This window comes from Phycodurus eques, chromosome 11 (assembly GCF_024500275.1).
Source record: "Phycodurus eques isolate BA_2022a chromosome 11, UOR_Pequ_1.1, whole genome shotgun sequence".
NCBI classification, from domain to species: Eukaryota; Metazoa; Chordata; class Actinopteri; order Syngnathiformes; family Syngnathidae; genus Phycodurus; species Phycodurus eques.
The window spans coordinates 14,743,467-14,761,074 of record NC_084535.1 but is presented as its reverse complement, the minus strand read 5'-3'; the positions used below and the strand labels follow the sequence as shown (position 1 = coordinate 14,761,074).

At 40.6% G+C, this 17,608-nt stretch overlaps 1 protein-coding gene and 1 long non-coding RNA gene across 4 annotated transcripts in view; one reads left to right on the top strand and one right to left on the bottom strand.

Moving 5' to 3' along the window:
- The window catches only part of LOC133410161 (collagen alpha-1(XIX) chain), a 129,925-nt gene that overhangs the window by 61,794 nt on the left and 50,523 nt on the right, over positions 1 to 17,608 (bottom strand). For all 3 annotated transcript variants that reach the window (XM_061690959.1, XM_061690960.1, XM_061690961.1), the window contains exon 15: positions 5,744 to 5,788. In XM_061690959.1, the coding sequence (XP_061546943.1) occupies positions 5,744 to 5,788 (45 nt within the window). The remainder of the gene's footprint in view (positions 1 to 5,743; positions 5,789 to 17,608) is intronic.
- On the top strand, positions 4,541 to 7,832 carry LOC133410162 (uncharacterized). The gene is made up of 3 exons (XR_009769502.1): positions 4,541 to 4,617; positions 7,489 to 7,560; positions 7,669 to 7,832. It is a non-coding gene; the product is annotated as an uncharacterized LOC133410162 (long non-coding RNA).

The window sequence follows — 17,608 nt, the reverse complement described above, 5'->3', positions numbered from 1 at the left end:
AACGATCACACATACTGTAGTGACGGGGATAGGCAAATTTTGGAAAATCAATTTGAACTCTGCTTTAAATGTGGGACATCATTGTCACAGCAAAATTCTCGCAATCATCGTATGACTGGTTGAGGACAATTACTTGACTTGTCCCCCTGTACAATATACAACAATTGACACCTGATGAGATTTGAAAACGGCCCCAATTCATAGGAGAGTTGGTGACTCAAAATGAGCCTGAAAACTCAATTTGCAACCGTGCGAGAGAATATTATATCCAATCCCGACCTTTAACAAATTCTATGTTTGCATATTATATATATGTGCCCTGCGATTGGCTGGCGACCAGTTCAGGGTGTACCTCGCCTCTCAGGTGGGATAGGCTCCAGCACGCCCGCGACCCTAGTGAGGATAAGTGGTGCGGAAAATGGATGGATGGATGAAGCCTGGACATTTTCTCTGCAAATATGCAGCGTTCCTTGTTTCCCAGTAAGACCATCTGTCTAGATCCCCAAACAGGCCTCCATTTTATTCCCTTTTATATCAACTTCTTTCAAGCAATTATCAATGATTTTCAAGAGTCAATATGCAGTGTTTTGTTTTCAACATGATTGCTGATCCCACTCCATATGTTTTTGGCTAAGTTTTGGAAGTTGACACAACTGCTAAAGACTGATTAATGATGTTTTTTTTCAACCAAGCTACGGTCTAGACTAATATACCCCATAGGGACAATTATAGGACGCTGAGATATTTTAACAGTTTGGACCTTTTAAAAGGTCCAAAAATTACAGGTGTGTTCCCAAGATGTAAAAGTCAAGTGTACCCTTGTGGTTACCACCATTCTATTTAGACAATGACAAAGCAAAGCACATGGGACAAGACAAGCGTCGTCTCTTTCCTATTAGACCAAGTCACACTCTCTTTTCATACAATAGGCAATCCCAATTGTTCCACTTCCATCCTGTACTCACCAATTACCCATTACCCAACTTTACGTCTCTATTTACATTATACCTGCTGACTTCCTTTTGCCCTGTGCCACAGTGTCTCATGTACTTCACTGACAGAACTTTCCAGTACTTTTTAAACTGATGTAGCTGTTTCCAACACTTCCTGTCGGTGGTATCCATCTGATTGACCCTTATTTGGCTGATTTGCCTTTTCTGGATGCTTGACTGTTAGCAAAGACTCATGGTGTGATTCGTCTGAGTGACTGCATCATCTTTATGTGCAGCTTTCTGCCAGGGCTTGCTTGAGACTGTCAGGAGATACTGGAGATGTGATTCATGAGACTACTGTCTTCCCGGAACATTGCGCGTGTGTGTGTTTTCTGCTCTAAAAAGCTACACTCTGGGGGGTGAGCAAGCAGCTCAGACAAGCTGCAGTTGCATCTCTGTAGTTCTTACCATATGTGGCCCCCACCCTAATAAAACTTTCCTTATGGTGGGTTGTGTAAATTCAATTCCATTTATCATACAGTATGTTGTTCTCTTTCTCATTCACAGCGGATGACAAAAAACAAGTAGGGCACAAGACTGACATGCACATTCAACCAAATCTTTAGAACATGAAGTACGTATTGCTTGAGTGAAATAAGCATTACCATACCACTGTAGGCATTTGCTTTAGTGTTGACTGGGTAACTGTTGAACGCAACCGATGTTAATGAAATAGAATAGTTCACTTTCAAAGCTATTACATTTGAGAAAGGGCCAATTTCTTATTATACATTACAGGTTGCTGTTGATTCATGAATATGTTCTGTTCCAACAAATCAGTCGTAAACCAGTTTGGACTGAAGTCGGAGCAACTGTTTCTTCGCAACTTTGAGTCTTTGGGATGCGAGAACAAGCTCTTCATAATTAGGTTTTCTCTGCCCTTCACTGTCTGATTATTTTTATCTTGGTGTCTAGATTTATCGCCTTTTACTCTTTTAGGAGTTTGGGTAGACAGGTGATTTTCTTGCTGAGTATTCTGCTCTGCAGCTCAACAGCCAGTGAATTATACTGTAAATCAATGATTTAATTTAGTCAACTGTCTTTTTCTGGTGGCCTGCCTATGCTACCAGCACATTGTTAGCTTGGTATGCTACCATTGTTACCACTGTGAATTTTTGGTCCTGATCAGCAACATTATATTTATTTTTATTGTCATTAATCCATTAGTTTAACATGTAGGTTCAATCCACTGAAAAGTATATGTTTGAAGAAATCGGCTCAGGATATTGATGTAACTCTATTCACACACAGCTACCTGTACATAGAATCTCACAATCAGATATTTTAGCTGTGTGAGGACATCGGCTTGTGGAACGTGAATGATTAAATTTAATCTCCTCCATTCCATGTCAGGGTGGTGTATACATAACATTAACATGTAAGAAAGCCAGAAAAAAATCTGGCTTTTAAGGGCAGTGTTGAAGTCGTTATAGTGACATCATATAGGATCCCAGTTCACTCTATGGGTTTTAGATCTAAACAAATTCCTGAACATAAAACCTCATATAACTATGGTATACCGCAGCAGTCCCCTGTAGTTGTGAGGCAGATTGGTGCGTTCTCATGCAGAAAGCTTTTCTGTCAAGGTCGGCCAGCTGACACTTCCCCTTCCTCTTGGCAAAGAGTGCGGGAAACAACTCAGAGATACACCCCGGTACACGGCATGTCAATACAAGAAATCAACAATGCAGTCAAGAGATATGCCTCCTAATTTTCACTCTTGGCTCAATCAAAAGTTGGCCGCTGGAGGTGATGAGCAGGTGGGTAGGTGCTGGCTTAGGTGGCAATAGAGGTAGAAACAGTGCCAGTGGGAGGCCTTGTGAGATCCATGTCTGGGGATGTTTTACACCACATATGTTATTTGCTTCCTGTGAACTACAGCACCCCTGGGCCTCATGAAAATGATTGTGGAGCCTTTTTGAAAAGGTACTGTACGTAATGACCATCTGTCTGTTTTGAGGGTGAGTGGCTGGATTGCGTTGCAGGAGGTATACGATTGGATGTACTATGCACAGATAGGCTATAACTGACTGAAAGCTGTCATTTACGAAGAGAGATATCCGTTTCTCACTACAAATACAAACATGCCTGTCAAAGTCAAAGAAGGTTTTTCTTCTGGTCATTCATATGTCTAACTTGGAACAAGGAGTTTGACATGACATATCTTGATAGCTTTAAACAACTAGTAACCAGATATAGCAAGTCAAAATTAAGGGTGACTTCGGATTATTTTGACAAAATGAAAATAATTGCCACATCTTTCCATACCTTTCCATCCATCCATCCATCCATCCATCCATCCATTTTCTACAATGCTACCACTGACACTCACATTCACACTGTCACTGAGTGGGAACTAAGCCAATGCTGTTTGCACCATAGTCAGGCGAGTGTACCACCACATTGTCCATTGATATCTATTGTAAATGCTTGTCTTCCAGCATTCACACATTTAAAAAACCTTGCTAATTTGAAAGGCTTCGAGAACTCAAACTGTTCTATCAACCCCGACTTCAAGTGCAGGTCAGGGTTGGTCTAATAAAGAGGAAGTCAATTTAATGATAAATGCCAAATGCCAGTTCTTGTGACAGTTTGGTGATAAACACTAACTTGACACTTCATTCTTCAAAAAAAAAAAAAAAAAAAAAAATGGTTTGCAATATAAGGGTGACTTTTAAATTGTATTTGATCCTATTCAAGTATTGTATTACTTTGAATGAGGTCAAAGCTCACCTTGGATGCTTGAGTTAGCTAAGGCCAAAATTGCGATTGCTAGGAACACGTCCTTTGTCAGCGCATGGCTGACCCCAAATTTCAGCTGATCTTTTAATACTGAGAGATTATGATGGAATGCAGTTTTCTGGGTCTCTACTAGATTTACAGTTCATGGTTCAAGTGACAACTCAAATAATGTAGTGCACACATAAAAAGGCAGCCGTTGTAAATCAAACTAGAGCAAATGTATAGATGGTCTAAATATAGATCACTAGATGTTCACAGTCCATTAAATAAAGAAAACACAGTGGAGTAATGCAGAGGTTACCTAAATTTCAACTAATGCGTGGAAGAGTCAGTCCATGCCAACTAAATGGTAAACAATGCTTGGTATTTGTAATATTTATTTTTTACTGTGATGTATGTGCAGAAGTGGGTTTGTTTTATGTATTATGTGTTCAGTCAGTGTAAGTAGTCGAGAGGAGGATGCAGGAGATAGGCTTCCATGGAAAAGGATGACGCGCTTTGGCGACCGCTAAAGGGACAAGCCGAAAGGAAAAGAAGAAGAAGTACAACAGTGACATTGTGTATGTGTCACTTGAAAATACATAAATAGATGGTCCAAAAATGGTATATCGGCACTTCGTCGAGGCACCTGATAGACCTGCTGTGTAAAATCAGCCTCACCTTTGCAATAAGACACACAGCATGAATCCTCTTTGTGTCTTTATTTATTGTGCTGTATTTACAGACTCCTGTCATGGTGTGATCCTAATATGACATTGAAAGGTACCTGTTCCCCCTTCAGCTGGCAGCGCTCTCCCGCTGCCAAAGAACAAGAGCGAGTGACGGCCTGTTGGGTGTTTTGAATAGATAATTTTTGCCCTCAGATCCAACCTCAGAAAAACAGGTGAGTCATAAATGTCAGTAACATGGGAAGTAGGCGACACTGGCACATGCTAAGAGTATCATCAGGAATTTGCCATTTAGAAATGTCACACAGTCTCCAGTCTTGTCTTTCTTTTCTCTTTTGACCTTGCGTCCTACAACTTTATGAGTTATTAAGGAGGCAAGGCTCACAATGACTCATGTGGGAGACATTTAACAGCGAGTGGCTCAATTATACAAAAGATAATTGAAGCTATTGAGCATAACAATGATCGAAGCAGAACAGGATCTCTCTGGATTCTGGTACACAATAAAAGTAAGAAATCCCTTGATCCAAATCAGAAGTGCAATCAGGACAATAGGGTGTGAAAGTAATTGGACACCCGAAGCAGCAGAGCAATATGGCACCCCTGTTTGTCCTGACATCACAGCAGTTAAGAGTCTGACAAGCAGTCTCCTTTTAACGCATCGTATGGTTGTGGCTTCAAGTGTGTGGGTGACTACACACACACACACACACACACACACACACACACACACAAACAGAAGCTTGGATTGTTGAGGAAAAGATGATAACACAAAAACTCAACGGTGCATACAGTCACTTTTTAGCCTTCGCATTAATACAAGCTTTCTCAAGTGCTTTGTTTCCCTTTTGATAATTTTGATTTGAAATATTTTAAAGTTATCACACCAAAATTCTCACAGATTATATGCTACTTTGTTTTCTTTAGTCTTAAAACACCACACATACAACATTCAACTGTTATTACGATATATCATATAGCTATTCACATAATTAATTCCTAAACATCAGTGTGGAATTAACCAGTAATTGATTCAGAAATAATAAAAACATGGTCAGACTTCAATGTGGTCGACTTTCCCCCTCTCTTTTTTTGTAATGAATTTTGTATGCAATGTTAGTCTGCTATGCTTTTTTGATGGCATGTGGGAATTGTCAAACCAAAATTGGATTAAATTGGTCATTTAATGATATAAAAGCCAGTAGCTGTTTGTGATTGGGACTAATCTGCAATTGCTGTAGACAGCCATTATAATACATTATACATGAGTACAACTGCATTTTGTAGATTTGGAGGTCGTGTTCTTTTATATAGTTGTGTATGTCAGTGAGTAACACTCACAGGCTTGCCTTCAGGTCCAGGTTTCCCAGTCTTTCCTCTGCGCCCCTACGGAAGATAAAGATGAGAGAGTGAAGATGCAGCAGGTGTTACTCTGCACACATGCTGCCAGCAAATAAGGCTTGACAGCAACTCCTGTCGCACTCTCTAATTTGCTTTTAATTAACAACAGGAAAACAGCTTAATTGCTGCACCCCGTGTGGCCTGCAAGTCTTTGTTCCCTGCTCTGGTTCACTGACTCCTCTTCCAGCTGTGCGAGTCCCTCGTGCATCAATCAAAGCAGAGAGCAAATACAGCAGCGAGCCAGCAGAGGCACAGAGCTAGCCAGTATTGACGAGCAATGTCATGGTGCAGTGATCGTTTTACAAAAAGCAAAAGTCCTTGAAGGTGTACAGGACTTTAAACACTGACATCTTAATGAAGTGTAATGCTTTCTGAACTAAATTAAAGTTAGTATGATTTACAGCATAGGTGTGAAGGAGCGGGTGTTGGGGCAACACACTTTGTGAGAACAATCACAACAGGTAAAGCATCACTGGCTATGCAAGACTTGCAATTAACATGGCTTTCACTCATAATCTTCATGGACGTAAAATCAACTCATTTATAAAACACAATGTTCAGCATTACTGTTGTTGGTAGACTTTTAATTCATGTTTTTGTTCCTATTCTCTGGTGGCTTGTGTTGGAGCTGATATCAAACAACCTTTTGTGACCCAAGGACTTGGCTTGGGATCTTCTGAGACTGTTGTTGTGCTTTTGAGTCCCATACATAAGAAGAGAAGAATCATCTTGATTGTCATGAACATGCATACATGCACATGAAATGTGTTTACTCCATTTTCCCATCACAGTGAACACATAGTCGAACACACTGAAGCAGGGGGCAACTTAACACATTGTCGAACACACTGAAGCAGTTAGTCGAACACACTGAAGCAGGGGGCAACTTAAGCACCCGGGGAGCAGTTTTGGGGTATCAGGTGTGTTGCTCAAGGACACCACAGCCGTGAGTCCGGGAAATTTGTAATATTAGACAAGAAGGAGCACCAAGTGTAGACTTAGGTTGGCTTCTTCCACTAACCAGTGTCAGACAACTGATTATTTGTTTGAAGGTTCTACTGTACTTGGCCAGTATTAATTCTCTATACACTTGATTCCCAACCACTGTTTCATGGCACATTAGTGTGTCACAGGTAATTATCCAATTTCACTGAATTGGTCCGTAAATAGCTATTTACTATAAATAATGTATCTTTGTCATTTACATATGTCACTGACGCACAGTGACAGGCAGAACAATTAAATGCTCTTCCACTAGATGGCAGAAGGCATAATTAATCTGTCTCCACCTGTTTTCATTATGAATAATTTAGTCATGACTTCCTGCAATTATACAAGCTTTGTGCTCAATTAAACATTCCCAGATTTCAAATTGAGTAAGTCAATTTAAAATTAATTAAGATAATATTATCATGATTTCAATGAAACTATTGCTTGGTGGTGTGCAATAAGTTTTAAATGTAAAATGTGTGCTTTGGCTCAATAAAGTTTGGGAAACACTTCTGTATACAAGAGTGCAATCAACAGAATCAATATGTGGTATTATGTGTGTGTGATTATGCCTATAATAAGGGTTTCATCATCTTACACGTCATGAGCCATCCTGCAGTACTACGGTTGGAGCCTGGGTGGAGCTTTGCGCCATCTCACCCTCTCTCTCTCCCCTCCCCTCTCTCTCTTTCCAGCAACTTCCTCGGCCACGCACCTGTCACCAATCAGCCCTCGTTACCACCTGCATTTAAGCCTGCATGATCTCGGTAAAACCTATTACAGCTTCTCCAGTGGTACAACGGCTCCCCAGTCTCCATGTAAGCTACACAGTTCCTCGTATCTTTTCTGACCTGGGTGTCTCTCCTTGTCCTCAGCGTTCCCTCCATGTTTCTCACCAGCCGCCTGCCCTCATCACCGCCTGCCACGCATTCCCTGCCTCGACAACCTGCCAGCACACCTCAAGGACCATCTACATTTCCCTTTTTCAATAAACTGTTCATCACAACCTCTCAGCCTCCGCCTGCTCTTGGGTCCAGTCTCCATCCGTTCATGACAACACAATTGTTATCCTTGATCAATATACTGTACTTGAAATTTGTTTGCATCCGTACAGCTGTGACGAAGATAACACAGTTTGCTAAGAATAATGAAGCAATGCCCCCCAACTGATTCCGCCAATGCTCAATGTATGTCGATTTTGAATAATTGGTATGGATTTTTATGTGAATGCATGACAGCAACAGTGACAAAAGACCAGAATTCACTGAGAGCTGTCGCTTGTAACCATCTGTTTACATAGGTATTCATCTTTTTGTGCTGTGTGGGTTTCATGTAGTCTGCACATGACAGGAATATGTAAACAAACGAAGCAAAGGTGTAGCATAGTAAATTCTAATCCAGTAATAAAGGTGGTTCTACTCTCGCTTTTCTGTATTCATGCTGTTTGATGTAGCGACATGGCCTTGGCCCAAACCTTTTGATCATCTTTGCGAATTGAAAAATGACGGATAAGGGCGAATGGCAATGATACATTGGAAGAAAAACATCCTTCCTTGGTAGCAATGGTAACAGCTATGTTTTTGTATGTGTTTGGATATGCAGGAAGATGATTAAAACATCCATCCATCCATCCATTTTCTGAGCCGCTTCTCCTCACTATCGTTGCGGGCGTGCTGGAGCCTATCCCAGCTATCATCGGGCAGGAGGCGGGGTACACCCTGAACTGGTTGCCAGCCAATCGCAGGGCACATACAAACAAACAACCATTCGCACTCACATTCACACCTACGGGCAATTTTGAGTCTTCAATTAATGCATGTTTTTGGGATGTGGGAGGAAACCGGAGTGCCCGGAGAAAACCCACGCAGGCACAGGGAGAACATGCAAACTCCACACAGGCGGGGCCGGGGATTGAACCCGGGTCCTCAGAACTGTGAGGCTGACGCTTTAACTAGTCGGCCACCGTGCCGCCATGATTAAAACAGAAGTATCAATATTATTATTAATAATAATATATTGCATAAACCTTTCAAAGACAACACATCATTAAGGGATGATGTTGACTTTTGCAATCCACTGTCCATGAATATATGCAAAAACTTTATAAATGCTCCATCGCCAAAACGTCCAACAATTCCGAACTCCGCCATAACCCTTTCTTCACCGAACCGCTCAACAAAAGCAAATTACAGAGATATGTAATTTACTAATGAATATTTCATGTTATTATTCCAAGAAAGGCGTGAATTATTCAGCAGTTGGAATCATTTTTATACATTTGCCCTAACATCTCTTTAAACTGCAAAGTGCATACTGACCGTGTGCTTTGCATATTATAATTAAGATAAATAGTGGTAGTCCAGTCACAGTGCTCAACAAATAAACTCATAGCTACTAATTTGGGGGCAACTTCCATTTAAATAAACATTAGCCTGAAGACGACATTCAGTTTGTAAATGGTTCAACAGGTTTGATTTCACATTTGACAAAAACATCCCATATCAGTACTTAACATTTTTTGCTTAATCTTCAAGATGACGGGCAGTGCTGTTTGAACAATGTGTGCTATATACAGTATGTAAGTGGAACTTCGTTGCACACAATACAAAAGTCCGACAAAAAAAAAGAATGAGTCCTGACCAAAGCAGTAATCACGGTTTGTGCTGAATTATTATTATATATATATTTTTTTTAAGAAGCATTTCTTGTTTTAAAAGGTGGAATTGTTAAGGGGCTTCATGTAAGTTAACATCAGTCTACTGGAGCCGAGATGCCTGAAATAACATGGCTCAAAAGTCAAAGCGCAAAACAGATTTTGCCTGTCAATTTGTGTTTTATACAAGTATGGAACTTCCTTTTGTGTGATTATTAGCTCCAACCGTCAGTTGTTGTCAGTCCTGTCCTGTTGCCAGCTCTTCTGCCACCTTTGTCATTGTTGTGATTAGTAGGTCCCCAGTTTTCTTTTCTTCAGTGAAGTCGCATTTGCAGTCACCTCATCATGTGTCTTTATCTTCGTTACAATTCTTACATCACTACATGTTGCTTAGCCTGTATCGTAATGAAATGATATGGAAAGTATTCTAAAGAAATTCATCCAGTTATCTGTTAGCTAAATACTGAAACTCCCTGGTTATTGTTTCAACCCTCTTCCATGTTCTTAGACCATGCAGACTTGGTTTATTTGCACGTCTTCGCACCAGGATCAACATGCTTCATTGTCTTTGATCCACCTTTCAAGGTCTTATGTCCAGCCTCAAAGTGACTACTGTATGTTTTCATTTTGGGCTGGTACAGCATCCATCCAACAAAACACCTGACTCAGTAGTGGTTGCTTGCTTGTTTCTGACCTCAATGTAGCTACAGCTCCTTTCTGGTCAAGACAGTAGTAGCTGGGTTTATATGCAGACTTTTCATTTTGATTGAAATCATTCCAAACTAAGATCTCACGTCAGCTACTTACATGTGACCTGATCTATTCCAGTCTGGTCTTTATTTGTGCCACTACAGTTAATCAGAACAGATGTTTTACAGATGGGTGACATGCAAATGTAACATCATGTGATTTATCAAGATGGAAAGTCAGCGGTGTTGTACCTGAATGAGTTCAATGAATCAAGGTTCATGAGCTAGTTCAGATTTTGTACGAACGTGTACTGAACTTTGTTCATTTCTGCCTGATGAACGTAATTGAGACTGCGCTCATTCTGGCGTCAAAGAACGGTTTTCGAACAAAAGTAAATTTTCATTCAAGAGTGCCAGGTTTTGTTAGGGATTCCAGGACAAAACCTGTCTGAATACAGTGTTTACACGCCTTTATATGTTGGCAGATAAATGCTTGGCAAGCGATCCAGTGCGGCTACAGCCGCCATTCATGGCAGGCACATCGCAACTGCGTGAGAACGCGAGCTGCATTCAGGTACACTGCACAAATGTGAGGGAATGTGTTCTTCAGTGGTTCTTTTGTCAAACAGTACATAATTGTAAAAAAGTATTACTAGGAAAATTATTATTTGTATCAGAATGCTTTGGTTAAAACTGTATGATTACACTGTCGTGATATGGAATTTATTTCCTTTTTTAATATAATAATAGATCAAATAAAATATTGTTGTAAATATAGTCAGCCAGAGCTGCTAGAAATGCAAAGTTATCAATGTCCTTTGAGCATCGTTTCTGTCATACTGTGTTGCATGTTTTTGTTTGCATATTAATGACCAAAGTCCTGTTTTTGTTTTAATTCCATCCATCCATTTTCTTTCCCGCTTATCCTCAGGGCGTGCTGGAGCCTATCCCAGCTATCGTCGGGCGGGAGGCGGGGTACACCCTGAACCGGTCGCCAGCCAATCGCAGAGCACATATAAACAAACAACCATTCGCACTCACATGCACACGTACGGGCAATGTAGAGTCTTCAATCAACCCACCACGCATGTTTTTGGGATGTGGGTGGAAACCGGAGTGGCCGGAGAAAACCCACCCAGGCACGGGGAGAACATGCAAACTCCACACAGGCAAGGTCGGGATTTGAATCCCGGTCCCCAGAACAGTGAGGCAGATGTGCTAACCAGTCCGTGCCGGCTTGTTTTAATTCCTCATTAAAAAAAAAAAAGACCATTCAAGCAACAAGTTTTTCCTCATGTTTTTGAGATTGTAGGGTAAAAGCTGCAGCTGGCTCCTAGTGTGGATTGAATGGGTGCCAACAATGGCTAAATGAAATGACAGTATTTTAAGCCCGTCAGCAACATATTGAAAAAAATATAAAAGAACTACCAAATAGCTCATTTTTGGAATGGGGAACTTAGTTCAAAATTTTGAATTATGAACTATGAACTGAACTAGTTCATTTTTGGGAAAGTGAACTGAACTTTGAACTATTTCACGTAGAAATGAACTTTCCCAACACTGGAGGTCAGTCGTCTATTTCACACAGACGTTTTGAGTATTTCTACACTTTTAATGAAGAAGCATCTTGATAAAAAACAGTTCCAAGTAGTTAAAACAAGCTTTCTGTCTCAGACCAGCTCTGTTTGGAAGCTGTCATATTTACGTCGACACAGATGTACTGCCTGCCTGACAATATTGCGAGTGACCGTTTACATGACTTTTGATCGGCTTGGGGAAAGGAATATTCTACCCCTGCGAAACCCGATGGAATTCCATTCGGTTACATCCTCTTTATTCCGATTGAGGTGTTTCGATGGAGCATTTTTATTCGGTTTGGGGTTCTAACCCGATTCTAATCTGAATACAAGGCTCCATGTAAACCCAGCTAGTGTCTTCCCTCTTAAGAAGCACTAGATTCTCATATTATGTTTGATCCCACGTCACAGGCTGTGGGGATACTTTTGATACAAAAAAACAATTTGAGTCAGGGTTTTTTCAGTTTCTTAAAAAAACTCTCTCCCATGAGCGCAGGTCTGATATTTTTCTGTTGAAGCACGTAGACTCAATGCCAGAGTGCACGTAAGTGTCAGAGGTGAAAAACAGTCCAACGCTGTCTCTAGGCATCAGGGATAAACGCCACACTGGAAGAGGGTATTTTAGCTACCGGAAATAAAAGAATGTGGGATAACATTAAAAAAAATGTAAGAGAGGGAAAAAAAAGGTTTACTTCATGAACAAGAATCTTTGCAATCATAAAGGGATGGTTAAATGACAAATGCTTTGTATTCCATCAACGTAATGCCACACAACGTTTGCATAAATGTTTTAATAATACAATATGCCAACATGATGGTAATTGTAATTTAAATGCCTCAATAATGGAACACAAAGTGAGCCAAGATGGTGTGAATCCTTCCGATCAGCAAAGTAAACTTTAATTTACATTTCTAACGCAATGCACACACTGCGTGTATTCCTATCATCTGAGCCTCTCTCTGGTTTTCTTGTCATCTTTCTATCTCTTGTCTCCTCACACGCCCTGCTTCTCGTGCACCCAACTTCCAGTGCCTTTTGGATCACCGTGGAAATCTCTGTTGCTATGCAACACACAGTGTCCTATAAATTTGACAACATTCTCATGCTCGATTATTATTTGAGCGCCACAGTGTGAAGTCCTCCTTCAGGTCATAGCAGTAGATTAGAATGAGGGAGGCAAGGGGATAAATGAGTGGTGAGTGGGAGAGGAGGATAACAAAGAAGAAGGGTTTGTGAAGGAGTGGATTGAGGGAAGCTCAGAGAAAACATGAACTAGCTTGTTGAGTAAATTAAAGATGGACACACATCCATATGTACCCCCTCTGAAAAGGAGCAAACCATAAAAAGTAATAAAGCATACCACGTTAATTGCTGATTCAATAACGGTGGTAGTATTAGGGATGTGAAACAAAGACGCTGCATTATACAGCAACAGACAGGAAAGATGACTGCATTTTTTGGAACTTCTGTCTTAATCCACATGAATCCCAACCCCTGGCTTCAGATCTGCAGCGACTAGTTAAGCATACAAGGGAAGAGTAAACATGGAGCCCAGTCCTGCAACGTGTGCCACAATATGACAGCAAAGTCAACAAGCAACAGCAACACTGTGGAGGCGCTCCTTGAGGATGATGCCATAATCCTTATCCCAAATGTCAACATATTCTCTGAGACATTCCATATCTGCCTGCTCTTGCTTGCCAGAATAACCTCCGTGGTGTAAAACGGAGAATGCAGAATGTGTTGCGTTTTTGGTAATAAAGCAAATCTAATGTGAAAATAGGAGGTAATCCACCTGGCGAATGCCCCTGTTGAGTGGGGTCATGAGATAAGGCCTTTTGAAATGAGCTCAACAGGATCCATCCAGCTCAAGCTGGGTGAACATATTCTCATACAGTACAGATATCACTTATGCTGTTATATCATATTTCCAGTTAGTAGGTTATCTATTTAATGGTATTAGTTTGTCTATTGGCAGGCATACACAAAAACACAAGGTTGATTTTCACAGTTCATTCCAGTTTAAAATGACAGAAACGCAGAGAGTTCACGCCAATTGAAAGCACTTCAGGATGCTTGCTTCACATTTTTATTTCAGGTGGTCTCACAAATTTGTTAAGATGAATATGGATCCTCTTCAGGTTAAAGTAGAGCATTTGTAAACACCATTTGAGATCTCCAAGCTGTTATTGTTGTTTTTACATTATTTATTTAGTAGAATGTAAAGAGATACATATCTATACACATACAGTATATACAGTATATCAGCATCTATTTGAGAGGGCTTTATTTGTCCAAATGCTTGTGTAAGAGTGGAGCTAGACAACCAGTCTCATGACTGGTCAATTGTAACTGCCACTTCTGTGATATAATGGGAACTTATTCTGTCTCTGCCTCACATTAGCACTTACTATGTCCTTTAATTTGGAGTTCCTCTTAATAATGCAGGTTTTCCAGACACACCAGCCCGAACAGCAACCAACGAATAATTGAGGAAATGGGATCTATTATACTGGAGTCTGTTGTTTGAGGATATAAAGAATAAGATTCACTCGCAGGCCACGTAGATTTTGGGCTTGAAATAACTTCCTTTGACGTCTATCAAAAACCATCAGTCAAAAATTAGACCTAACCCTGTATTTGTCTACCAGATCCTGACCTTTCCATGCAGCCTGGTTGCTAGTCCAAACATCGACCGTCGATGCTCTTGGCAGAAGAAATCTTTGCTTTTCATTTCCTCTGCTTGTCTCCTGTGTGACAACCAAGTTTAATGTCCTGGAGGCTAAACTTTCTGACATTAGCGAGCCAAGTTGATTTGCTCCAATGTTATGTAGCTCATAGGAGAGCTGACCTTTTCTTGACTGAAAGACTCATATGACACTCACACTCTTTCTGCCTGAGCAGAGAATACGTCTACCTCTGGGGACATGTACTCAGGCTACCTGAGCCTTTGTCTGAACGCTGCACAGGAGTTCACTGGAAATTTGCCGTCAGCTGCAGCTGTATTTGCTAGGTAAACAAATGTAGACAAACCAGCGAACATGTCCTTATATCATTGAGTTAATTAAAAATGTACAGAACAAGCCGTACATGTCTTTGTGCTCTAAACTAATGAATACCTTGTCAAGTTACATGCACACCAAAAAGCAATATGGATTGCAGTATTTTCCATTCATTCCATGTTGTTTCCATCCATTCCATTTTGCTTCTCCCCAGTACTACCTGGTAATTGAATAATTTTAAGAGCAGTGAATGTATCCTAAAATGTATTATATATGTTATATAAAAACTTGTGAACATTATGGTTTGCTAGTCCACTGCCTCTCATGAGTCTACTACTACCAGTCACTAGATAAGTATGCCCATAACAACAACTTGTCTCTAAAAATATAGAGGAAATGTGTCATATTCATACATTTGTCTTTCTATTTCATTGTAGTTTTAATTAATGCATATTTGCATAAGATATACAGTATATCTCACCTAACACTGTCTTTGTTTGTTGTCAAATGTTTTAAAATTAACAAAAAATGTATTTATTTATTATTTATTTTTTTCTTGTTAAAAAAACATGCTCATATACAATATTATGACCTATGCTCTATGGCAAAATATGGTGTTTTTGGCAAAAAGTATTTCTGGCGCAAATGGATGTGCAGCATGTCTATCATGTTTGTGGAACACATAGTAACACTCATGTTGCCTGAAAATAATCCAGTTATGAATGGAAAATACTAATCAACTTTTGTGCAGAGTAAAGCTAAAGTAATGTGTTGGCGTCAGAACACATCTGGGAGGGGCGCATTAGGTCAGCACACACGCATGCACGCACGAGCACACACACACACACACACGCACACACATGCACACACACACGCACGCACACGCACCCACGCGCACCCACACGCACACACACACACACACACACACGCACACCTACGCACACACACAACATTAAGCGTTATAAACACATATTCTACCCCGGGCATTAAGTAAATTAAACTCATGGCATAGCTTTAGAAGAGTTGAGGAAGCGAGCATGGGCATTTGTCTTTATGCGATGGTGTCCTTCCACTTGTTTATGCATTTGCAGTTTACATCTCTGAAATGAGCCAACTGGGCCGTTTATTTGTTGGAGTGTTGTGTGCCTGTGGTCTGGAAATGTGTTTCTAAGGGTGGGTAATGAATTTGTGCATATTGCTGTGGAGGCGCAAAATGTTTGAGTTTGAGAGCAGTCAGCTCACTTAACACTTGGGATGGCCAGCAGATGCGTGCATACAGTACTTTGACAGAATGTTATGTGGACTGTAATATGCAAATGATCAACACTGTTTTCTAATTTTTATTTCTGTCTTGATTATTTTTTATACTTTTCTCACTGGCTTAAATAAGTAGACTCACACATTGATTACAAAATATATGTTTGCCCTGGAAAGGCTACGCTGCAGTGGGGTGTGGGGTTACTGCCTGCTAATGTCTCCCTTGACGTTGGCACTGAATTTTTCATCTAACCTTTATACCTTGTGGACAACTTTATGGGAACAGTTTTAGGAAATGCTCTTTTCTGTTCCTTTACTCTTTGGATGGGTTTGGTGTGGAACACCTTGCACAGAACCCTGACCTCAACCCAATCAAATACTTCATCTTTGGAATGAACTAGAACAGCGATAGTAAGCCATTTCAGTTCACCATTTGACCTCGCGTAGGTGTTTTTCTAGAATGAATGAAAAAAATGCAGTGATAAAATACTTTTGTCTTTCTGTCTAATTGTCTAAGAGACCATAATATTCAATATTTTCAAATGGAGAAAAATATCCAAGCCATCCGAAGTACAAGTACAAGTATTATAAGATCCACTCACATTGATATCAGATTAAGAAAGATATTAAGTGAATTCACACCTATACAGTTCGAGGTGTAAGATTAACTTTTTCGCTGCCATTGGCCAACAATTCTATGAAACGTATATTGCTTGCGCTTCTTCTTGGTAATGTCGGAAAGCCGCAATGCAGAGACCACAGCTTTACTTGCACCTCATTATGGCTGCAATTAGATATCGATGGTGTAAATTGTTGACTTTGACTGTCCATGCTGGATGCCATCTAAGGACACTGCACATGCTCAGGAAAGAGCCCCGGCACTGGAGCTTGCAGAGATCCCTTGCACTTTGTAAAAGCTTCAATAAAATAGGATTTGTTCCAGTTGTTTACTGAGGGTTAAGAGGAGAGGATGGGGCAGGAAGAGAACGGCAAAGCCGACAGCTGCCTGGCAGGGGCTCAAGTGCAGCTTAGCATTTTACCATTCTGACTGGCACACAATGCTCCCCTTTAACTCCCGACCATCTAAATATTCAGGGTGGTATAAAGAGATGGCTGACACTGCAGCCGACGTAAGACACAGCTCAGTTGATCAAGATTGCACATACAGACATTTGGCTAAAGCTTTCTATGAAGACATTTTGCTCTTAGACTCAGCCATGCGCCCCTTGTACACGTGCCACTAGATGGCAAACTAGCTTCATTGCAAAGCCAGCCAGGGAGCCTGTAAATTCTCTTCTAAAGAGGATGGATGGCCTCAATGCATGAATGTATGATGCTTGTTGGGTAACATCTCTAATTAGGCAGTACGGCAATTAGACACTGAATAACGTACAGTAAAGGAGATTGGTCTGAAGAGGGCTGAAAAAGAATGAGAGAAGATGGAAAAAAACAGGGAGAGAACACCAAAAATTGTTTTTGCCCGTACACACAAAAGGGACACAGGTGGCCATACAAAATAGCAGCTTATCATTGGGTAAAATACAGTATATTATTGAGCAACTTCAGCAAACTTCCAAGCTCTTGCTACCGCACAGCAGGCACACACCAAACAGAGCTGTAGGCAAACAGGAAATGC